Raw genomic sequence first — 25,919 nt, forward strand, 5'->3', positions numbered from 1 at the left:
ATGTTCGGCTATTTCTTGAAACTACTGTCTAATTTTAGAGTAAGGTCTGCTTTAGATGAACCTGTTTATGTAAAATAATCTAGAGGATTCTGGAAAACGAATTTAACTTGGCCATTAATGGCAGAGTTACAAATGAATTGTAATTCACAGCAGAAAAACATAAAGAGTAACCCTTACAGGCAAGTCAGTTTTCATCCACGACTCAAATCTTTTGCTTATTTACAATGAAAATGCTGATAGATGTATCAGCACCCATTTTAGTCTTTCAGCTAAGGGCCTACCGAGTATGGTATCTGATATATAGTAGGGATTGTTTAAATATTCCATTCTCCTTTTTAGTTGGCCTATACAGTAAAATAAATATCATGAGATTATCGTTAAAAAGGTACCAACCTATTCATTTGTTTTTAATAATCTTTTAAGCATTTTTATACAGTAGCATTTGCTTAATGGGAGTGTATATAAATACAACATGTTTAGACTTCTGTGACGGTAAAATTTAGTGGATTGGACTTCCCTGATCAGGAGGTCAGCTATTCACTTTTACACAGCAGTTTCCATATTCTGAGTCATAAAGGAGCATTAATTTTGCCTGCAGGTAGAGTTGTTTTTCTCATATACTGTGCTGGCTACTGGAAAATAAGAGAGCTACTTAGAACAATCAAATAAAACCCTTCAGATCAGGATACCTTATTAAGATTTAAAATATTATGAACTATATCATAAGGCCTTTTTTGTGAAACATACCATGTTGTTGTAAAAATCAAATGAGAAAATACATGAGACTTGTTTGAAAACTGTAGACTATTAATATTTACCTGTAGCATTGATATTGTCAGCGACATAATCTAAGAACACTCTCTCCTGTAGAAGTGACCCTTAGCAATATAAGTGCTTACTTAAAAAAAAAAAAGCACCCACCTTAAAGGTCAGTCTAATCAAATAATACTGCTTTTTAAGATATTTGATTAGAACAAGGATGATAAATAGTAAAAGACCCATAGACTGTTCCTAGTGAAGACCCCTCCTTATGACTCTAGGTTAAGTGGTGTGATATTATGGTGCCTCTCTTTTTCAATGCTTGTCAAATACTAGGAGACTTTGACCCTTTGAGTTGTTGTTTTTGGTAATAAAAATCCTTTGACCTTCAGTTTAAGGGCTCAAAGTACAGCAACTACTTTTTCTCCCGCCATGCAGGTAAGGAATAAGTATTGTAGTTAAATGTTAACATGCATATAATAAATTATTTACAGCTATTCAAATATAATGAAATAAAATATACTTTGCACTAAAATAGCCATTATAGAATTAGTCTATGATGATTCAGTCCCTTAGAACCATCTTTTTGAAGATGGATTATTACTATACTGTTTACTTGTGAAAGTGTTCATTAATGGAAATTATCAGGTGATAAAATCTGGAAAAATAGTTAAATAAACAAAGACTTTCTATTTACACAAATTGTTGACATTCTGGGGTAAACTTTGTGCCCTGTTTAGGAAACAGTGCTATATAGTGCATTACTGAGAAATTGCTAACTAGTATGTACTCATGTGATATTTCTTCCCCTTTCTTTCTTGATGTTTATTTTAGTAGGCTAAATTTTGCATGTAAAATTTTTTCTGCTTGACTAATTCCTTTAAGTTTACCTATGTCTTCTGAACTGTATATATTGTATTTGAGACAGAAAGAATGTAGTAGAAGCTGTTTTTTTGCTTCGTCTTTCAGCATATTCATTGTATGTGGATGTTTTAATAACTTTTGTGAAACTTTTGGAAAAGGCCCATGGAAACCGTAAGAGCAGATGTGGTGTGGAGAACATCTGGGTGTGTTTGGTTAGTTCTGCTGCTGAACTGGAGTTGGCAGCTTATGCCTGGTTTATGTAAAGTAATATGTACCAAAGGGTTGGAAAAGAGACATCCTTCTCTATATTACCTTTTTCAAAGGCCAAAACCACACTATTCTTAAGAGTAGTAGATTATCTATTGGGACAATGTGATTTAATGAGATATAAATCAGACCAGAGGTAGATTAACACATAGTATTTACTAAAATAAAAATCTCTTGGCAGTATATTACCATAGGAAAGGACATGGCAGCCAGATAATAAATGACAAAACATGTGATTATTTTGTGTTACATAAAGAACTTTGTTGTTCATATTGTTAGGGAACAGACTTAGTATAGTGTGATATTTGTATTACAAACAAAGCTATATGTAGTTAAATTGACCTGTGACATGTAAAAATTTGTGTTGGATTTTGTATTTTAACTAGAATGCTGTTAAACTCTCCACCCTTTGTTGATTATATCAGGATTGAATGCCAGTGAAACAGTTTATGAATGTTGTAGTAGTTCTCTTAGTCTGTATTAGGAAAAAAATTTTTGTGAACAGTATGTCGATGTTCTTCTAGTACCCTCTGCTGGACATAAGAATTAATTCACCAGGCTAAAAGATTTAAAAAAATTATTAGAAGGACTTTAATGTAATTGTCTATCAACAGAGCTCACTCTTGGAAGGTGTTTGTCTAAAGATTTGAAGATTTTTTGCTGTCCTTGCTGATTAAATTTTAGTAATAATAAACATTGTATAAATCTGTTTTCTTTTGGACATTTTATTCAAAATGAGAAGGTGTGAAAATAAAGATGTGATCTCTGGTTTATAATTTCAACCTGTTTGGTTTTGGTATAGGCAGGAAAAACAGAACTTGTTGACTTTTGGAGTAAAAACCAATTAATTAATTAAATAACTAATTAATATACCATAACATATACATAACAAATGAACAGAAGACTTGGATTGCTGATTTTTTTATTATGGAATCACTGAATACATGTATTCTATATTTTAATAAAATATATGACTATCATTTTGATAGATCAACTTACATATATGCTTTTTGGAATCTGAAAAAATATTTTAACAGTATTAGACTAGTTTTTTCTCTCTATCTACTCTTTATTAGTTTTTAAAATTCTTTATTCTCAGTGTCTGTGGGTCTATTGCCTTGTGACTGACTAGACTCCTTCTGACCTATAGAATCTGAAATGAGCTTACTGGATACTGAGAAAGCCAACTTTAATTCTTTAAGGGCAGGAACTTTATTCTGTGGGGTTTATATTTAAAAAGTTCTTTTTATTAGTGTTGGGTCTACCTAGGGTAATGTTCATTTTAGTCTGGGCTCAACTTAGTTTGCTATAGGATGCACTATGTTTTGTACTTACAACCTCTGGAGATCCCTTCTAAGAATTCAAAGTTAGCATTTAGAAGGAACTTTTTTTCAACAGTGGAATCAGAAGTTTAAGTTAGGTGGCTGTCACTTCTTTGACAATGTTCCTGGTTCTTCCACCTAGGAATTCTTCAATTTTTTTTCAAATTTATTTTTTATTAGCATATTCATTATTACAAATCATACTTATTCTTTATGCCCTTTGTCCAATCTCTCCCCTTCCCTGTCCCCCCTCTAATAACCATAGATTTGTTCTCTCCATCTGATAGGTTAACTGTTCCTGTGTTGGTTTGTTGCATAGATGATCTGTCCAGTGCTGAGACAGGTGTGATCAAGTCCTCCCCTATTCCCTATTATTGTAAAGCTGATGCTTCTTCTGTTACTCTGGAGTGTGTTTTGTGGAGAGGACCTCTTTTTTTGGGGGGGGGCGGGTCTCTGCTGGTGCCTCTCCTTGTGTCAGTGCAGTTGGGGGTGCCATCTGGACAGTAGCTGTGACTACTGCTATAGAGATTAGCTGCTTTTGTGGCAGCCATGGCAATTGCAGTGGCTATGGTAGGCTACCTGTGTGGAAATGGTGTTTTTGGTGTGCTCTTTACACAGCTGCAGCTGGGTTCAGCTTCCCCTGGCTCTGTGCCTCAGGATGCTGGCGGGGCCCTGGGGCAGTGGTGGCAGCTTGCCTAGTTGCGGCTGGGTTTGGCTTCCACTGGCTCCAGACCTCAGCACCCTGGCAGGACCCTGGGGTGATGGCGACAGCTTGCTTAGTTGCAGCTGGGTTTGACTTCTCCCAGCTCCAAGCCTCAGGCCCCCAGCTGGGCCCCAGGGTGGTGGCAGCAGCTTGACTAGTTGTGGCTGGGTTCGGCTTCCCCCAGCTGCATGTCTCATTCTAAGATGTTGTTGCAGAGCAGTTGGGGGGGAGGGGAAGAGGGAAAAGGGGAGGGAAATAGGGTGGGAGGAGGAGAAAGGGAGGGGGGACATGGTTGAGGCCTGTGGCATCCCTCTCATTCCAGTGGGGGAGACCAGGGGGCTTCCAGTGGCAGCTTGGTCATTCCTGGGCTGGATGCAGATATCAAAGGGGTGTGGCTGAGGCCCTTGGCCCCCCACTGCCCTGGCTCAGGAGTGCGGGGCACTTCTGGAGGTAGCCTGGTGGTTGTTGCTGGGCTGGGCGTGGTTGTTGGGGGGTGTGGCTAAGGCCCACGGCCCTCCCCACTCCCAGCTTGGGAGCTGTTGGCATGATCACCTACTACCTGGTGAAAGAGATGAGCAAGAAGACCTATAAAATCTATAAAATGGAGTGACAGGAATCCCCGCTAGGTACCCAGTGGAGAGAAGGCTCCCACCCTCACGAGAATGTTTCAGGGCAGCACGTTACACATGTTTTAACACTTGAATGTGAGCAAAATAAATTTCTGGACAAAAAAATAAAAATTAATTAAACACAATGATTTGAGAAAAAAAAAAAATATATATATATACACAACTCAGTGCTTTTAAATGTATTCACAGCATTGTGCAACTATTACCACTATCTAATTGTAGAACATTTTTATTACTCCAGTAAGAAACCTGTATCCATTAGCAGTCACTGCTCACATTCCCTGCTCCCCCTCCCCACTAGCCATGGCAACCACTAAGATACTGTCACTCTCCATGGATTTACCTATTCTGGACATTTCATATAAATGAAATCATATAATATGTGATCTTTTGTGTCTTATTTCTTTCACTTTTTCATATATGTTTTCAAGGTTCATCCATGTTGTAGCATGTTTTGGTACTTCATTCCTTTTTCTGGCTTGATAATATTCCATTGTATGGATACACCACATCTTGTTTATCCATTCATCAGTTGATGGACATTTGGGTCCTTTCCACCTATGGTTATTATGAAAAATGCTGCTGTGACCTTTTGGGTATAATTTTTTGTTTGAACATGTTTTCATTTCTCTTGGATATATATGTAGGAGTGGAATTGCTGGGTTGTATGTTAACTCTATGTTTAGCTTTTTGAAGGACTGACAAACTGTTTTTCCCAGCAGCTAAACCATTTTACATTCCCACCAGTAATGTTCTAGTTTCTCCACATTCTTGCCAATAATTGCTATTTTCCGTTTTTTAAATTATAGCCATCCTGGCAGGTGTGAAGAGGTATATCTTTGTGGTTTTGATTGCATTTCCCCAATGAATAATAATATTGAGCATTACTTCATGTACTTATTTGCCATTTGCATATCGCCTTTAGACAAATGTTTCTTTTTTTTAATTAAAGAAAATGAAATTTTATTAATATTATTTTTTACATTGTAGGATGTTGTTGTGGGGCAGTTGGAAGGGAGGGGGAAAGGGGAAAGAGGAAGGAAATGGGATGGAAGAAGGAGGGAGGAGGAGGGGTGGGATTGAGGCCTGTGGCACCTCCCTCATTCCCATAGGAGAGACTGGGGGGCTTCCAGTGGTGGCTAGGTCATTGCTGGGCTGGGTGCAAATGTCAGGCGGGTGTGAAAAAGTCCTCACCCGCCACCGTCCCAGCTTGGGAACCTGGGGCCCTTCTTGCTGTGGCTTGATGGTTATTGCTGGGGTGGTTGCATGTGTTGGGGAGGTGTGGTCAAGGCCTGAGTCTCCCCACCACCCCTGCTTAGGAGAGCCTGGGGTGCTTCCTGCAGTAGCTTGGTGGTTGTCTCTGGGCTGGTTGCATACATTGGGGGTGTGTGGGTGAGGCCCTCGGCTTCCCCCTGCCCTGGCTTGGGAGAGCCTGGGTGCTTCCTGTGGTGGCTCAGTGGTCACTGCTGGGATGGCTGCGTGTGTCAGGGGGGCATGGCTGATAGACAGATGTTTCTATTCATGTCTTTTACCCCTATTTTAATTGAGTTGTCTTTTTATTGTGAATTTTTTTATATATCCTAGAAACTAGACCATTATCAGATGTATGATTTGTAAACATTTTCTCCTGTTCTTTTGGTTGTCTTTTTACTTTCTTAATAAGATCCTTTGATGCACATAAAGTTTTAATTTTGATTAAGTCTAGTTAATTTTTTTCTTTTGTTGCTTGTGCTTTTGGTGTTATATCTAAGAATCTGGTGTCAAATCTGAAGTCATAAACATTTACTCCTATATCTTCTCAGAGTTTTATGGTTTTGGCTCTTATATTTAGGCCATTGATCCATTTTGAATTTATTTTTGTATATGATATGAGGTGGGGGGTCCAACTCATTGTTTTGCATGCTTGTGAGTATATCCAGTTGTCTCAGCAACATTTAATGAAAAGATGATTTTTTTTCCCATTTAATGGTCTTATCCTTTGATCCTTGTCATCAATTCATGGGTTATTTCTGGACTGTCAGTTCTTTTCTATGGATCTAGATGTCTGTCCTTATGCCAGTACCACACCATTTTGATCACTGTAGCTTCGCAGTAAGTTTTGAAATTGTGAAATGTGCCTTCCAACTTTATTCTTCTTTTTCAAGATTGTCATGTTAACTTTTTGAGAAGTCTTGTAGTAAAGAAAACTATTTGCCTTTAATCCAATGTTTCTCACATACTTAAAAAAATTTTTTTTAAAATAAGTACATTCTAAGGTGTTGGTGGGGGAGGGGAGCAGGGCTGACCTATGTCTGGATCAGTTGCTGGTCCAGTTGTTGGGGGGTTGGGCTAAGGTCCTTGGCCCCCATCTCAGAACCAGGGGCTACTGGCTCCATTACTAGCCTGGCTGCAGTTGGAGATAGGCAGGCCTGTGCCCACAGCCCACTTTAATTTAATCATTCTGTGTTTCACAAACACAAGACTCACAAAATATTTTTTTTCACTGAATTATTTGCTTTATTTATATTTTACAACCCTACCAATAATATTTCTTCATGAGTTATTACACTAGAAAATAGTTTATTTCAGGGGGCAGGAAGAAGTAAATCAGGCCCCCCAGGTGCTTCTGCTTCTGCTCCATTGCTGGCCTCTCACATACTTTTGATGATGAAATTGCTTTTTCATGTAATAGCTAATAACATTTCATGTAACTGGTATTCTGTGTGAAACATGTTTTGAGAACAGAAGAAAAGAAGTGAGTATAAAGGGAATGTTTTCTTTGATTTATTTTAATATGTCAACAGTATAGGTAGGAATTGATTTAGTTAAACTCCCCCACCCCCCCTTTTCTTTTACTTTTTTCCATTTGGCATTAATGGTTTAATTTATTCTAGTGATTTTTTATTGTCATTGTCAAAGTACAATATTGTTAATTGGGTAAATAATGATACCAGCATTATACTTCCCCTTCAACCTTAATACCTTTGCTTTTGTTGCTGTTTTAAAAGAATTTCAATGTGGAAAATTTTATAATATACATGTAAACAGAAAGAATACTATAATGAACCGCATTGTGCCCATCATTCAGCTTCAGTAATTATCAGCTTTTGGCTAATATTATTTCATGGATGCCACCCCCCCCCAACTCCCAGCTTGATTATTTTAAAGCAAATCCAGATGTAATATAATTTCATCAGAACACTTTAGTATGTATTTTATTAAAAAGAGGATTTAAAAAATACCAATCATTATCATACCTAAAAATGTAATAATAGGGGCTGAGCCCGTGGCGCACTCGGGAGAGTGTGGTGCTGGGAGCGCAGCAGCGGCGCTCCCACCGTGGGTTCGGATCCTATATAGGGATGGCTGGTGCGCTCACTAGCTGAGCGCGATGCGGCCGCTCACAAAAAAGAAAAAAAAAAAAAGTAATAATAGTTCCTTAGTTTTAGCAAATATTTATATTTCCTCATTTCCAGTTTTTCCAGATGTTTTGAGTCTTCAGAGTAAACTATGAATATTTCCTAGTTTCTTCTTTCAGTGGAATGCCTGGTACTTCAAAATACTGTAGTATATTCAAAAAACTAGTAGTATAGGATGTAAATGTCAGATTTTACCTTTAAAGAGACTATACTTTACTGCCTTAAAGTATTATTTTATCCTTTTGGATTTAAATTATCTTTAGACCCAAAAGGCGAGATTTATTTCTTCCTGCCCCCTGAAATAAACTATTTTCTAGTGTAATAACTCATGAAGAAATATTATTGGTAGAGTTGTAAAATACAAATAAAGCAAATAGTTCAGTGTAAAAAAATATTTTGTGAGTCTTGTGTTTGTGAAACACAGAATGATTAAATCCCCAAGCAGAGTTACTCCTTGACTATGAAAGCCATCAGTAGCAAAAGCATCTAAAAGGCCTCTAGAGAAGAAGTGATATTTGTATGTATGCTCTGTACTGTAACAGTCATTATTAGAATATGCTTTGCCCAAAAAGAATATAGTCATTTCTTAATTATTCAGACTGCTTGATTAATTTATGGGTTATCCAGCTTTTATTTATGCCCCTTCTTGTGATCCATTACCATCTCTGTCTGTAAACAAAAAGAAATGGTGAAAGAAAAAAGGGAAAAATCAAATTAATCAAGTTGAACATTAAAAAAAAACTTGGCTTAGGCTAAATGGTTGAGTAAATAAAATGGATATTAACTTATTTCTTGCCTAAATTTTATCTAGGCAGGGAAATCAAATTAGAAATGTCTTTCTCTATCACTACTGAACTGTCTATATTTGACAGACAGGACTCTAGACATGGCTTTTGTTTGCTACTGTTACCCTGAGACATGCTGGGTGTTCCCATAGTCCTATTTTTCCCACCCTTGACAGGCTTTTGGTTATGACCAGTGCTGTCTTTGGGACTAGGAATCATGCTTCCCAAGGTTGTATTTTCTCAACAACAATGACATTCAAAAATAAAGCTCTTGACCTCTAGTTTTGACCAGAAACTGTCTCCTGCCTGAAAATTGATAAATTAGAGCAAATTAGATTTCATTATAATGAAAACTTTTGCTTTGTGAAAGACACTGTTAAGAGAATGAAAAGACAAGCTATAGGCTGGGAGAAAATATTTGCAAATCACATACCCAACAAAGGACTTTCATTCAGATTATATAGTGAACTTTCAAAACTCAATAATACGAGAATAAACAACCCAATTAAAAAAATGGGAAAATGAGTTGAGTAGATACTTCACCAAAGAAGATATACAGGTACATGAAAAGAGGTTCAATGTCATTAGCCATTAGGAAAATGCAAATTAAAGCTAAAATAAGATATTATTGCCTATTTGGATGTCTTTAAAAAAAACCTCAAAAAACCAAAACCAAAAATTGACCATACCAGTTGTTGGTGAAGATGTGGAAAAGTGCAGAATTTTATGTATTGCTGTTAAGAATGTAAAGCAGTACCTCCACTTTGGAAAACAGTGTGGCAGTTTCTTAAAATATTTCATATATGCCTACCATTTGACTCAGTCATTCTACTCTTTGCTATTTACCCCAGGGAAATGAAAGTGTGTGTCCATACAAAGACATGTACACAAATTCTCATAGTAGCTTTATTTGTAACAGCCAAAACTGGAAAGAACTCAGATGTTTATCAGCAGGGGAATAGATAAACCAGTTGTGGTATATCAACACAGTGGAACAATATTTGACAATAAAAAGGAATGAAATATTGATACATGCAACCACATTGATGAATCTCAAAATAATCAACCAAAGGGAAAGAAGCCAGGCAATAAAGAGTACAGACTGTATGATCCAATATATATAAAATTCCAGAAACTGCTCTGAAGTGACAAAAAGCGAATTTGGTTACTTGGGGATGGGGGCGGTGTGGCAAGAGCTGGAGGAAGGCATTTCCAAAGGACACTAGTAAGCTTTTAAGAGTGGTAGAAATGTTTCTATCTTAATTGTGGCAGTTATTTCAAGGGTGTCTATGTATGTAAAAACTTCTGAAATTGTACATTTTCAATATGTGTAGGTTATTATATGTAAGTTGTGCTTCAGTAAAGCTTAAAAAGAAAAAGAAAGCAAGCTGTGGAGCATTCTTCCTGAGCATGATTTTTACACTCCATTCCTGCAAAGTAAAAAACAAAAACGAGGCTACAATTACAGTAATCTAAAGTGTTAATTACAATTCTGGAGTATAATGATTTATATCTACTTTAAATACCAGTGTTTATGTGTTTAAACTTTTAATTTGTTTTCAGGCGACTACTCTAAGAATGAGGAAATTAGAAGAAAATATTGAGGCAGAAAGAGCAGCACATTTGGAATCAAAATTTAATTCTGAAATTATTCAGGTAAAATGTATATAAACAAATATTTTGGGTATGGATTTTCTTAAGTTGTGTTAGAACAGCTGGTAAAAACAGTACTATGTTCAGAGAAGTAAGGTGTGCACTTAGAATGGGTAATGTATTGTGAAGACACTCATTACTGTATTTACAATAAGGATACAGTTGAGGGTATACTACATGTGCGGAGGAGTTGGCGCAGTACAGCCCATAGGCCAAGTCTTACCCACTGTCTGTTGTTGTGAAGTTCTGTCCTCATCACACCTTTCTACCTGCAAAACTTCAAGTGTCTGGCCCTTTACAAACTTTGCTGACCACTATTCTAAACAGAGAACTGTGTGGATAAAGCCACTAAATAAGAGTGTGATTGTTATTTTAGGGAATACTGTGCAATGTGGTATGGTAGAGCTTAGGGAAAAGTTTGGAAGTAATGTTGGAAAGGTGTGAATAAAGGAAAGGGAGTGAAACTGGGAGGCTGGGTGAAGAGATGATGAACGCCCGAGTCAAGGGAACAGCCGTGGAAATGGAAAGGAGGGGTGTGGCAGTCAGAATAATGGCCCTTCAAAGATGTCCCTGTCCATCCTAATCCTCAGAAGCCTGAATACTTTACATGGGAAAAGGGACTTTGTAGATATGATTAATTTGAGGATCTTCAGATGGGAACTTGTCCTGGTTTATCTAGTTGGGCCCAATGTAATCACGAGGGTCCTTATAAATGGGAGGTAGGATGATCAGAAACAGAGATATGAATTAAATTAAGAGATAAATTAAATTAAGAAACTTAGACTTACTTTAAAAGCAATAGAAGGCCACTGCAGCTTTGGGGGCAGATATCAAATCTAAGTTTTAGAAAAGTAATTGGAAACATTGATGAATAAGGAAGGGGAGTGGAGATAGAACAGAGACAGAGATGTGGCAACAGAAGCAGAGGTCAGAGTGATGCCACCATGAGCCAAGGAATGTGGGCCACCCCTAGAAGCTGGAGAAGGCCAGGAACAGATTCTTCCCTAGAGTTTCCAGAAGGAGCACAGTCCTGCTGACACCATGATTTTAGCCCCAGAAGACCTATTTCAGACTTCTGACCTCTAAAACTGTAAGATAATAACTTTATATTGCTTTTAACCATAAGTTTGTGGTAATTTGTGATAGCAGCAATAGAAAACTAATATAGAGAGACAAACTGAAGATACACTTGAGAATCCATGATTGTAGATGATTAATTTGCAGTGTGGAGGAATGGAAAGAGCAACAGAAGATAACACCAAGGTTTGTAGCATGTGTGAAAATGGGCAGATGCTGTTGACTATTAAATTTTGAAGTCTCAAGAGAGAAGATGGTAAGTTTTGGATATGCTGAATTTGAGGTGCAGTTTAAAGGTTCATAGTGCTCTTCTGCATGTCACCTTTGACGATTGGTCATGTAAATTACCCGAACAGTGTAAGTTTTACTCTTGTCACCTTGCTTTGTGTGAACAGTTTCTTTCTCTCTGTTCTCTCAAGCACTTTATCTTGGATCACGTGGTTTCCCAGGTGTCAGGAAAGTTAAAGAAATTAGGGAATACTAGAATACTTCAAAAAGTTTGTAAAAAATAGAATTAAAAGATAGACAAATTTTCCCACGAACTTTTGGTTCCCGCCTGTTTGTTGGGCCTGATATGTATTCAAATTCAATATTTTATGGACAGTGATGACTTTTTGCCTAAATGTTTTATTGGCACTTTGGTAATATGTCTTAAAATCTAATAAATATGGTATTTGTTACCCATGCTTCTGTTAAAGAGATGAGTTTTAATGAAGATTATATACCTATAATATAATATTTGTGTTTTTTAACTGTCTTAATTTTGATTCTCAGTATTAACTGTTAAGATGTTCTTTGTATTGTTGTACAGCTGGTCAGTAATTATGTTTGGGCATTGTGTTGTGAACAAATGTAATAGAATGTATGGAAATAAAATATATGCATTATTTCCAGAAGAAAAACCTCTGCTTTTTGCACGTCTGAGAATCCTTTTGCTTTATTTGTGTTCCTAAATTTCATGTCAAGTAGAATGTTGGGATTGACAAAATCTGTAAATGAAAATTGTCTATCAGGAGATAGATTAAAACTAATTTAGATTAAAAAATACTGTTGCCTTCATTTAGGTGTTTATTATCTCTTCACCCAACCTCTTATCTCCACTCCCTTTCCTTTATTCACCGGTATGTTACCAGTTATTTTTCTAAAACATAGATTTGATATCTGCCCCCAAAGCTGAAGTGGCCTTCTATTGCTTTTAAAGTAAGTCTAAATTTCTTAATTTAATTTACATTATTTTAAGACTTAGACTTTTTCCCTATATTAAATTTTAATTAATATAATTGTAACATTTTACCTTATTGTTCAAACAACTCTTCATGCAAGATGCAACCATATTTATAATGATATTGTATGAAAATTTGTTTTTTACTTTTGTCTTTAATGAAATGCCCCTTTTACTTATAAAATTCTCCGACCCATGTATTTGGTGTGTTTGTTTGTTAAAACAAACTGATGTAAGTTTTTAAAAAATGATTGGATCACCCACAATGGCATTAATAAGTAATAAGGCAGAAGTTTTAACTTCATGAAAGAAGTATAATTCAAAAGTAGGTTTTTGAAAATTTATTTATTTATTTTTTATTGAAGCATAATTGGTTATACGTATTTTTGGAGTACAGTGTTGACTGTCATTATTTGTGTACAATATTTGCTATCAAATCAATATTATTTGCATATACATTATTACAAATAGTAATTATTCTTTGTGCCACATATTCAGCTTCTCTCAAACCCTCGCCCCTCCCCCTTTCCCACCTCTAGTAACCATAGATTTGTTCTCGTGCAAGTTCAATGTATTATTGTGGTTCTTCCTTCTTTCTTCCGTCACTCTGTCTCTCCCTTCCTCTCTCCTTCCCCTCATCCCTTCTTCTTTCCCTCTCTTCTTAGCACCCACTTATGAGTGAGGACATGTGGTATTTCTCTTTCTGTGCTGGTTTATTTCACTTAACACAATTTTCTCCAAGCTCATCCGTGTTGCTACAAATGGCAGAATTTCATTTTTCTTATGGCTGAGTAGTATTCCATTGTGTATATGTATCACATTTTCCTTTTCTAGTCATCTGTTGATGACCATTTAGGTTCGTTTCATATCTTGGCTATTGTATACAGAGCTGCAATGAACATGGGACTGTAGGTATCCCTTTGACATGATGATTTCCATTCCTTTGGGTATATACCCAGAAGTGGGATTGCTGGATCATATGGTAGTTCTATTTGTAGTTGTTTGAGAAACCTCCATACTGTTTTCCTTAATGGCTATATTATTTTACGGTCCCACCAACAGTGTAGAAGAGTTCCTCTTTCTCCGTATCCTCATCAGCATTTGTTATTCTCAGTCTTTTTAGTAATGGCAGCCTAACTGGGTGAAATGATATCTCAATGTGGTTATGATTTGCATTTCCCTGATGATTAGTGATGTTGAGCATTTCTTCATGTACTTGCTGGCCATTTGTGTGTTTTCCTTTGAAAAATGTCCATTCAGTTCCTTTTCCCATTTTTATTTGGATTAGTATTTTTTTTTTTACTGTGAAGTTGTTTGAGTTCCTTGCATATGCTGGATATTAATCCCTTGTCGGATGTATAGTTTGCAAATATTTTCTCCCATTCTGTAGGTTTTCTTTCTGCTCTCCTTCCTTTGCTGTGCAGGAGCTTTTTAGTTTGATATAATCCCATTTGTTTATTTTTTCTTTTGTTGCTTGTGCTTTTGGGGTCTTATTCATGAAGTCTTTGCCTGGTCCTACTTCCTCGAGTGTTTCCCTTACGTTTTCTTTTAGTAGTTTTATGGTTTCAGGTCTTATAGTTATAAGTCTTATCCATTTTGAGTTGATTTTGATGTGTTGCAAGAGGTACAGATATGGATATGGATTTCCTGTTTTCCCAACACCATTTATTAAAGAGGCAGTCTTTTCCCCAATGTATGTTCTTGTTTCCTTTGTCAAAGATTGGTTGGCTATTAAGTATGTGGGTTGATTTCTGGGTTCTCTGTTTTGTTCCATTGGTGTGAGTGTCTGTTTTTATGCCAGTACCACGCTGTTTTGGTTCCTACAGATTTGTAGTATAATTTGCAGTCAGGTAGTGTTTTATATCTCTGGCTTTATTTTCTTTGCTCAGGATTGCTTTGGCTATTTGGGGTCTTTTGTTGTTCCACATGAATGTTAAGATTTTTTTTTTTATTTCTGTGAACAATGTCAGTGGTATTTTGATGGGGATTGCACTGAATCTGTAGATCGCTTTGGGTAGAATGGACTTTAACAATGTTAATTCTTCTAGTCCAAGAGCAAGGTCTTTCTACCTTTTTGTGTCCTCTTTAATTTCTTTCTGTAATGTTTTGTAGTTTTCATTGTAGAGAACTTTTACCCTCCTGGTTAAATTTATTCCTACGTATTTTATTTTTTTGGTGACTATCGTAAATTGGCTTACTTTCTTGATTTTCTGCTAGTTTGTTATTAGAATATAAAAATGCTATTGACCCTTGCATTTTGATTTTGTATCCTACAACATCAGTGAAATTGTTTATTAGCTCTAAGAGTTTTTTTTGTAGAGTCTTTAAGTTTTTCTTTATATAGTGTCATGTCATCTGCAAACAGGGATAGTTTGACTTCGTCTTTTCCTATCTGGATGCCCTTTAGGTCTTTCTCTTGCATAATTGCTCTGGCTAGTACTTCCGTTACTATGTTAAATAGTGATGAGTGTGGGCATACTTGTCTTCTTCCTGTTCATAGGATGATATGGGGATGATGGTTTGTCTTATATGGCTTTTATTGTGTTGAGATACTTTCTATACCTAAATTGCTGAAAGAGCCTTTATCATGATGGGATGTTGAATTTTGTTGATTGCTTTTTCTGTGTCTATTGACATAATCATATAGTTTTTGTCCTTGATTTTATTGATGTGGTGTATTGCATTTATTGATTTGTGTATGTTGAACCATCCTTGCATCCCTGGGATGAATCCCACTTGATCGTAGTGTATAATTTTTTGGATGTGTTGCTGTATTCTGATTGTTAATATTCTGTTGATGATTTTTGCATTTTGTTCATCAGAGATATTGGTCTATAGTTTTCTTTTTTTGTTGTATCTTTGTTTGGTTTTGGTATTGGTGTGATGCTGGCAGAATGAGTTTGGGAGAGTGGCCTCTGTTTCAATTTTTTGGAATAGTTTGAAGAGAATGGGTATTAAATCCTCTTTAAAGGTTTGATAGAATTCAGCAGTAAAGACATGTGTCCTGGGCTTTTCTTTGTTGGGAGACTGCTAATTACTGCTTCAACCTCATTGCTTGTTATTGGTCTGTTCAGGATTTCTATTCCTTCTTGGTTCAGTCTTGGTAGTTTGTATGTATCCAGCAATTTATCCATTTTCTCTAGATTTTCCTATTTATTGGCATGCAGTTGTACAAATAGTCTCTAATGATTCCTTGCATTTCTGAGGTATTGGTTTTTATGTCTCCTTTTTCACTTATGATTTTTGTTATTGGGTCTTCTATTTTTTTGTTAACCTAGCTAATTGTTTGTCTATTTTATTTATCTTCTCAAAAACCAACTTTTTGTTTCATTGATCTTTTGTATCATTATTTGGGTCTCTATTTCATTGGGTCCTGCTCTGATCTTAACTATTTTTTTCCATTTACTATTTTTAGGATTGAATTCTTGTTTTTCTAGTTCTTTGAGATGTAGTGTTAGGTTGTTTATTTGAAGTCTTTCTATTCTTTTGATGTAAGCATTTGCAATAAAATTCCCTATTAGTACTGCTTTTGCAGTATCCCACAGGTTTTGGTATCATGTGTCTTTATTTTTGTTAGTTTCAAGAAATTTTTTGATTTCCTGTTTAATTTCTTCTTGGACCCAGAGGTCATTCAGGAGCCTGTTGTTTAATTTCCATGTATTTGTATAGTTTCCAGAGTTTCACTTGTTATTGATTTCCAGTTTTAATCTGTTGTGGTCTGAAAAGATGCTTGAAATGATTTTGATATTTTAAAATTGTCTGAGACTTGATTTGTGACCTAATATGTGGTCTGTCTTGGAGAATGTTTCATGTGCTGATGAGAAGAATGTACATTCTGTAGCTGTTGGATGAAATGTTCTGTAGATATCTGTCAGGTCCAGTTGGTCTAAGATGTAGTTTAAATCCTGTATTTCTCTACTGATTCGTTGCCTAGATGATCTATTCAATGCTGAGAGAGGTTTTCAGGTCCCCCACTATTATCTTACTGGGTTCTATCTTTTTCTTTAGGTTTAATAGTGTTTGCTTTATATATCTGGGTGCTCTGGTGTTGAGTGCATACATGTTTATGATTGTTATGTCTTCTTGCTGGATAGATCCTTTTATTGTTATATAGTGGCCTTCTTTGTCTCTTTTTATCGCTTTTGGTTTAAAGTCTGTTTTATCTAATATAAGGATAGCTACTCCTGCTCATTTTTGGTTTCCATTTGCGTGCTATGTCTTTTTCCATCCCTTCACTGGTAGTCTGTGTGTGTGTCTTTATAGGGGAGGTGAGTCTCTTGAAGACAGCATATAGTTGGGTCTAGCTTTTTAATCCAATCAGTCAGTATGTGTCTTTTGAATGGGGAGTTTAATCTTTTTATATTTAGGGTTGCTATGGAGAGGTATTATTTTACTCCTGGCATTTTATTGCTTTTTGTTTAGATATTTTAAATATCTTTTTTTCCTTTCTTCCCCCTTTATTATTCGTCTTCAGTGTTTGTTGGTTTTTTTGATATGTTAAGATTTAGTTTCTTTCTCTTTCTCATTTGCATTTTTGTTTTACCAATGGGTTTTGTTCTTTTTTTGTATTCATGGTAGTGATTATTGTTTTGTGGATTACAGATGCAGGATTCCTTTGAGAATTTCTTGCAGGGCTGGGCATGTGGTGGTGAACTCCCACCGTTTTTGTTTGGGAAATATATTATTTGTCCCTCATTTCTGAAGGATAGCCTTACTGGGTATAGTACTCTTGGCTGGCAATTTTTTTCTTTTAATAGTTTTAATATATTCTCTCATTTTCTTCTGGCCTGCAGAGTTTCAGTCGGGAAGTCTGATGTTAGTCTGATGGGGGCTTCCTTCCAGGTGACTAGACTTTTAGGATTCTCTGTCTTCAAACTTTGCCATTTGGACTATAATGTGTCTTAGGGAGGATCTTTTTGGATTGAATCTGTTTGGGGACCTTTGAGCTACTTGGATCTGAAGGTCTGTGTCTCTCCCTGTACCTGGGAAGTTTTCTGTTATTATTTCATTGAATAGATTTTCAATGCCTTTTCCTTTTCCTCCCCTTCTGGAATACCCATGATTTGGGTGATTGTGCACTTAAGGCTGTCTGCTAGCTCTCTCAGATTTTCTTCATTTTTAAAAATCCTTTTCCCTTTTTTTTGTCTGCCTGGGTTATTTTGAAAAGATGCCTTCAAGGTCTGAAATTCTTTCTTCTGCTTGCTTTAACCCACTTCTTAAACTCTCAGTTGTGTTTTTTATTTCACTGAAATGAATCCTTCCATTCCAGGAGTTCTGCTACATTCTTTTTTAAGGTCTTTGTAAATTTCCTCCTTCATGTCCTGTATATATTTTTTCTCATTTCATTGTGTTCTCTAATTGAGTTTTCTCTTATCTCTTAGAGTTTTTTTTAAGATCATTGCTTGAAATTCCTTTTCAGTCACATTTCCTGCTCTGTGAAGTCTGGAGCTTGAAAGTTACTGTATTCCTTTCATATTCCATTTTCTATATAGTGTGAAACATTTTTTTTTGCCCTCCTCCATTTTTTAAACTTTAGCAAACTATTTTTATTTTTAACTTAATTTTCTGAAAAAATAAAATATCCACATGTTCAAAAATCAAAACAACAGTAAAAGATTGAGAATTCTTGCTTTCATTCCTGTCCCTCTGATCCCTTGCCTGCTTATTCTTTCCACTTATTTACCTAAAATTTAACATGCTATGTATACCAATCTGAACCTTGCTATATATTGTGAGAATATATATATTCTCTATATAGTGTTATATTGTTAATATATATATATTGTCAATATATATATTAACAATATAACACTATATAGAGAACTTTCTTTTTAAAAGTTGTTTTGTAGCCTTTCTACAACTACATATCATTCTTTTGTGGGAATGTCCTTTGTTTAATCATTCTACTTTTTGTCAACACAGGGAATCTAGTTTTTAAAATGCCTTATTATGTAGAATTTCAAGTCTGTGCAAAAGCAGAGAGAATAGTAAAATGAGCCCCATTTACCTATCACCCAGCTGCAACACTAACCTCAGACTATTTGTGTTTTGTCTGTTATCCCTCTGTACTCCCCAACCCCCAGATTATTTTGAAGCAAATTCCAGATACTAAATCACTAAAACCATAAATGTTTCAGCCAAACAGTATTGTTTGATAATAAAAACTTTACTTTTCCATAGTAAGAAATCTCTGGGAATAAAAAGATGTGTTAAATTTCTTAGGCTCATAAAGGTATTCATGTTGTAATATTTTCCATAACAGAGGAAGAATATGTCCTTTTAGTTTTCAAAAACCACTTAAAAATATATCATTTTATAAAAAAATTGTTCGAATGGATTTATAGGTCCAAATTAGACACTTTGATGGGATAGGTTATATTCTTTTAGCTTATCCTTTCATAGCACAGTTAGCTCTTCATTCTATTTTCTCCCTTCTGTTAAATGTGTTGAGAAAGGGAATAAGTCATCTTTTGTATATTTTTCTTTTTAAACCAAAGCAGAAAGAAGTGTTTGGTGAATGATAATCTGCTGTTGATGAAGTATTCTACTTAATTTAAGATTGATGCTAACATATCTTAACTTGTTTTAATTACTTCTGTCATCTGGTAGCTACGGATTCGTGACCTTGAAGGAGCTTTGCAAGTAGAAAAGGCCAGCCAAGCAGAAGCTGTGGCTGATTTGGAAATGATCAAGAAGGAATTCAAAGAAGTTGAAAGTGCATATGAGCGAGAAAAGCATAATGCACAAGAGAGCTTTGCCAAACTAAATTTGTAAGTATTTTACTATAAAATTCTCTAAATTAATATAAAGATTTGATAAGAGGTGGATATGTATGAATGTATAATATTTTAGATATAGCTACCATTAATGTCAGGGGTAGATTGGGGGTGAAGGACTTCATAAACATAACTATACTTCCCTATGTAGGTAAATATGGAAATGATCTTTTGAATTTTGAAGTATTCCAAGTAGTTTCACAAATATAGTTATACTCTAAAAAGTAAATAAATTAATGTACTTTGCATTATATTTATTAATGGAATGCAGTATCTTTAAAGACCTTGATTTCTAGGCCACATGTAATGGTCTAGGTGGAGATGGGTAATGTTTAAGGTTTTCTCAAACTGCAGAAATAATAGTTGTATCAGTTGCAATACTATTAGTGGTTAACATGCGTTGAGATTTTCTCAAAGTGCAGAAATAATAGTTGTAGCAGAAGGAGTACTGTTAGTGGCTAACATGCATTGTGGCTTACTACATACCTAGCATTGCATAGTTTCATTTAACTTATCTAACACCTTATGAGGTAGCTACTTTTTTTAAATCCCTGTTTTACAGATGTGGAAATTGAGACTTAATGACGGTACTAAGTGACAGAGTCAGAATCTTTCTGACTCCTACTGATTTTAACCTTTTTTAGTTCAAAAGCCTTTCATCTTAAAAATTCTGTGAAATGCCTTAAGATGTTTATAATTCTTTATTGTGTTTCCAAAAAATAAGTAAATAGTAGACATTTTAAACCATTTCCCCCTAGATGGTGAAATTCGTACTACCTTTGGTATGTGATATGATATTAGGTTGGTACATGAGCTATGTATTTATTTTTAATCTTAGTTTCTATTTATGATAAGTATATAGTGTTTTTCCATTTACAGTGTAAGTATAAAGATTTCTTTAAAAATTATTTAATATAAGAAGTGAATTCATTTAAAGAAAATTATTACTTAAATAATAGTAATTATTATGAATATGTCAAAAATCCTAAAGCTGGAACTTGAAAGGCTGAAGTTTGAAAAAATTTACAGCTCTATTTTTTAATTGCAATTGCTTTTATTAGTAGTGTTTGTAATATTTTAACCCAGTTATTCTTAACTGAATTTTCTTGCTTCCTCTAGTATGACTTAAATGACATTCTGTGAATGTTATTCTGAGTCATTTCTCTCTCTCCTTTATTTCTTTTGAACCATTGCTTGAATCTGCACATTTAATATATTTGAATGAATTCAAATATTATTCTGCATATAAATATATTTGAAGGGCTTTTTGTAGAATATAGTGCAAGTTTCTTTACTGTTGCTTTGAGGTAATGATTAGGACCTACAAGGGAAACACTAAGAAGTCAGACTGAGCTCCCAACAATTAAAGCTTTCTAACAATGAAATAATAGGTATCTTTGGGGAACTAGTGAACTCCCTGCCTTGGGAAATTTAAAGCAGAGGGTGGATGATTCAGTATCATGGATGTTGAAGAAGAGAGTCCTACAAAGGTCAGAGTGGCAGAATTTTAAGATACCTGGTAACAGTTAAGCTCTAAGACTGTAACTTGTGTGCTCTTTTAAGCAAGAGTACACAAGTACTCTTTGTGGACACCAAAGCAAATGTTTCCTTAAGGTTTATTCTGCTCTTATTTGTGTTTTGGTGCTTGAAATTTTTATTCAAATTTTGTATTCCAGTAAGTAGGTAATATTAGTTACATATTCAAACTAAGCACTAGCTAAAAATCCTTAATGCTTTAACTTAATGTCCCTTATCTATTCTTCATCTCTGTATAACTGTACTATAATAATAAAAGTTAAATAATAATAAATAAATAATAAAAATTAAGTAATAATTAAAGTCCAGTGGTCACTGATAGTTCCTATTACTCCCTTCTCTCATCACGTCTTCTTTTCCTTGTATGTAATATGACAACCACTTCCATTCCAATCATCTGTGTTATGAGAAGGAATGATATGACTTGAGGGATGATTGGATGTTATTTTATTTTCTACCTGTACTTCTGACTATATCTTCGTAATCCTTTTAAAAAAATATTTTAAAACCTTTTAGTGTCAAACTCTCAAACATTAATTTTTCAAAGTAGTTCTAAGTTTTGGTTAATGTATTCTAAAAGGAGGCTTGATAGATTTTAGGTCTTTAAGGTAAGTCATTACATTTAATTCACAACTTTGACAGTACAGAGTTTTGGGTAGGATATTGTTTTACATCCTGATAGGAAGAACTGGTGTAGCAATTGGTGATAATGAAGTTATAGAGAAAATGCTGCCTGAACCTTGCCAGTGTTAAGGTTCTTAAAGCATCTATTTCTTGCCAGGCATATCTAGGTAGGATCTCACTAAAAGCTGTGTGTATATTTCAGAGTTATAATTTTGGTCCACAGTTTCTTGGCAACAAAGTTACCTGCATGAAATTATTTTAGATGGAATACATATATTCCATAATTCTATATAGTTAAATTTTCTTAGTTGTGAATTTTTTTCATCTAAAACTTGTAGTATGAAACTACAGCTTTTCAATAATCTTTTTATATTAGAGTTTTAAAATATAGTCAGGTCTTAACTAGCTGTGGTAACTGATTGCTGGGCAATAGTAGGGAGAAGGAGATCATGGTAATTCTTAAATCTAGTTTAAATTTAAATTTAATTTAAAACATACTAGTCAAAGATTTGATACTGAATGGACTGCATCTAAATTTATTTATTTCATTACACTCAATATTTAGGAACTTTTTGGCCCAGATAGCTGCAACAGCAAGCCCTGCAGCTCATGGGCCCCAGGTGCCCTGGGGATAAGTTTGACTGTGGACATTATGCAAAAAAAAAAAAAAAAAAAAAAAAGGAAAAGAAAAAAGAAAAAAATTTCTTGGAACTTGTTTATTTTTCTAAATATGTCACCCAAAGCATAAAAATAACATATGTATTGTAATCGAGTAGCACTATTATCATTTACATTCTTGGTGAAAGATAGCCCAAAGATGCTGTTTGTTAAAATAGCTTGTTGTTGTCAAATTATTCCCTGAGCTCATTAAAAGATAAAAAACAAGGGCCGGCCCCGTGGCTCACTCGGGAGAGTGCGGCGCTGGCAGCACGAGACCGCGGGTTCCGATCCTACATAGGGATGGCCGGTGCTCTCACTGGCTGAGCTTGGTGCAGACCACACGGTGCCGAGGGTTGCGATCCCCTTACCGGTGTCAAAACAAAAACAAAAACAAAACAAAGGGAATCCAGTAGGAAAGAAGGCATCCTAGCTATAGGCTTCCTTCTTCTCCCTTTCCTTTCTTGCCTAAATCCTCCACCTTTCCATTCCTGACTCCTATCAGAATTCAAAGAGATAGGGGCTCCCTTTAACCTGCCCTACTCCTGTCCTATTTGTTCCTTTTTGTTTGGGGCTGATGGCAGAAGCGTAGGAGCCAGCTTCTTTGGATTGTACATGAGATTGCTAACACTGAGGGATGTTTCCCCATTTCAGTTTGGATTTACAAATTAGTACAAAATGACAGATACATTTAATTTTATATTTGCTGAATAATAGTGATTTCTAATTAAAATCTTGATTTTTATCAAGTTAACACTTGTACATAGTCTAAAAATAAAACAGTACTGTTCAGCTAATGAAAAACAGTAGTTTTATGCTCCATTTCTCTATACTGCTAGTTTCCACTCTTTTGAGGCAACTACTTTTAATTCTTATCACTGTTTCTTCTTATATTTAACTTCCTATTTCTAGGTAGCATGCGTATTCTGCCATTTTTTCAATTTCCACCTTTAGATATTATCTACTGGCCTGCACTTATTTGTCTCTATTGTAGACTTCTCCCATAGAACATGCACTATTCCTTCCCTCTTCCCATCCTTTCAACAGAATTATATTTTTGGGTTCAGTGAACTTTATTTTTTCTATAACTTTTTTTTGGTAACTCATCTTTATTTTTCTTTATAGCACATTATGCTATATTCTTTGTTGTTTGTTGTCTGTCCTTTGAAGAGGGGAACTTTGTTTTGTTCATTGCTGTTTACCAGTGAGTGCCTAGAATAGTGCCTGGTACATAAGACCTGCTAAATTAAGATTTGCTGAATCAACAAATGAAATAATAGTTAATAATTGCCTAATTTTAAATCGCATCACTTTATGTGATTAACCAGTGCTTAACCAGTGTGATTAATATAGGTGATTAGCCAATCACTATGTTATTCCTGAACTCTCTAACAGAATTGAAAACCTCTCATTATGTTTCTAGATCTCAGAAATTCTGTCGTTTTAAGTTTCTTCTATGAGAAATGCCTCGTGGACTACTCTCTGTACCTTCTCCATCTGGACAAATTGTTTTTTAACTTCCCTTTACACAGTCATCCTAGAACTTCCCTTTAACCTCATTCTTGGAATTACCTCTACTTCTCTTTTATCCTGGATCCTTCATTTGCTAATCTCTTGTCTTCTTCCTTGTTTGATTTACACTGTTGTAAAGTAGCTTCTTGAGAAATTACATGTCAGAGGAAAATTTAAAACTTGCATTCTGAAGATTTTTTTTTTTCCTATATAGGGATCTGAACCCATGGCTTTGGTGTTATCCGCACTGCACTCTCCTGAGTGAGCCACGGGCTGGCCTCTGAAAATGTTTTTGATCTTCACCCTTTTTCATAGTTCATGTGGCTATTCATTTGGTTCTAGTGTTTGGGAAGTCTAAAGTCATTTGATTCCAGATCTTTTGTACGTGGTCTGTATTTTCCAATGGAAACTTATAGTACAGACTAGTCAGCAAGTCTGGAATCATAGGCACATATATAAAATGGTTTACTTTCTTTACATTATAATACATGATAAAAGTGTTTATGTATTTTTATGCTCTTTGGACACACCAGAGAATTTTCTCTTTGTTCTCGATGTTCTGAAAATTTTTTTCATTCTTTTTGCTGGGCTCTTTCAATAGTAGAGACTCAAGTAATTAATTTCCAGGATATTCTCTTGTCTTACAGCTTTGTTGATTTTTTCCTTTCCATTTTTTTCACCTTTTTCTGGAACTTTCATTATTTATATGTTGGGACTACTGGATTGATTTTCTAATTTTCTTATCTTTTCTCTACTTTGATCTATTTTTATTGTTTAATTCTGCTTTCTGGGAGAGTTACATAACTGTAGCATCTAATCCTTCTATGCATGTTTATTTTAAATTTTAGCTATTCCACCTAGGAATATCTTTGATCCCAAGGAGAATATATAAAAGGATTAGCACTAGAATTGTCTGTGTTCCACCCTAGAGAAAAGAATGTTGACCGTTCAGAGTAATGTCAAATTTAGTTGTTTATTTGATTAGAGCCTGAATGTAGTATGGATTTGGTTATACTGAGTCATCCCATCTCCTATATTACAGCTTAAAAAATAGCAGAAAAGTGTCTACTCCATTCATCAGAAAGATCTCAGTTTAAAAATAGTGACAGCACTTTAATTTGAATTAAAATTATCCATTTGGTAGATTATCTAAACATGAAGGCATATACTTTGAAAAGAAATTCATGTGTCTTCAAGGTGAATGTGAATGATTTTTGATTATTCTTCCTTTTGGATTTTCCATGCCACCACACCAGTTCTACTTGCATGGACATTTAGGAATAAAGTTGTCCATTTCTAATGTTGTGCTTTAATTTTAAAATTGTTTAGTAAGACTGTTTTCTCAGTCTTGAGGCAGCTTGTGAGCTAATTGAACTGTGGGGGGTGGGTTTTGTTCATCAAAATAATGGTAAGACAAAATCAACACTAACCAAATATACTTTGCTTGGGTATAGTACAGATACCTGCAATCAAAAGGCAAGTATTATTCCCTTAAAGTCTTTCATTTAAGAATGTGTGATCCTTTTTATTTGAAAAAAGGGAAGGTGGCCTTTAAAACAGTCTGTTGGCATGAAAACATGATATATATAGTACACCTGCCACTTGTGTTAAAGGTGTATCATAGCAGCTGATCAAAGCATATTTGAAAAACCTGTTCTGACACTTTAACTTTTCAGATTAGAGAGAGAGAATTTCTCCAAAAACAAGAAACTAAATGAAAAGATCGAGGAACAGAAGAAAGTAATTATAGACCTTTCAAAGAGACTCCAATATAATGAAAAAAGTTGCAGTGAATTACAGGAAGAACTTGTAATGGTAAGGATGAAAAAGAAAACCCTTTGGCAATTACTTTATTGGGTCATACTCGATGTGTAGCAGGTCCCCCCCCTCACTATATACTGTGAGATAATAGTATGAAAGTAATTTTAGTGACATTGGTATGAAACTTCAAAACTGGAAATGCTGATTATGTCAAAGATACACATAATAAAACCTCTTTGATTTGAAATAATTAGGGAAACTAACCGAATTAGTAAAAACTCTGAATTATAGTAGAATGTTTTAAAGTATAATCAGGAGTTTTTCTTTTTCTTTTTCTTTTTTTTTTGAAGTGTGTGCATAATATTACCTAGGTG

The 25,919-nt window shown here is 35.1% G+C and overlaps 1 protein-coding gene and 1 non-coding gene across 2 annotated transcripts in view; both read left to right on the top strand.

Annotated features, from left to right (window-relative positions):
• Positions 1-25,919, top strand: part of CCDC171 (coiled-coil domain containing 171) — a 338,249-nt gene that overhangs the window by 63,015 nt on the left and 249,315 nt on the right. Inside the window, exons 8-10 of the mRNA XM_063080963.1 lie at positions 10,291-10,383; positions 19,289-19,449; positions 25,461-25,599. Of these exons, the coding sequence (XP_062937033.1) occupies positions 10,291-10,383; positions 19,289-19,449; positions 25,461-25,599 (393 nt within the window). The remainder of the gene's footprint in view (positions 1-10,290; positions 10,384-19,288; positions 19,450-25,460; positions 25,600-25,919) is intronic.
• Positions 22,141-22,268, top strand: LOC134365326 (small nucleolar RNA SNORA5). The gene has a single exon (XR_010022030.1). It is a non-coding gene; the product is annotated as a small nucleolar RNA SNORA5 (small nucleolar RNA).

The sequence above is a fragment of the Cynocephalus volans genome, chromosome 16, assembly GCF_027409185.1.
Source record: "Cynocephalus volans isolate mCynVol1 chromosome 16, mCynVol1.pri, whole genome shotgun sequence".
NCBI lineage: Eukaryota > Metazoa > Chordata > Mammalia > Dermoptera > Cynocephalidae > Cynocephalus > Cynocephalus volans.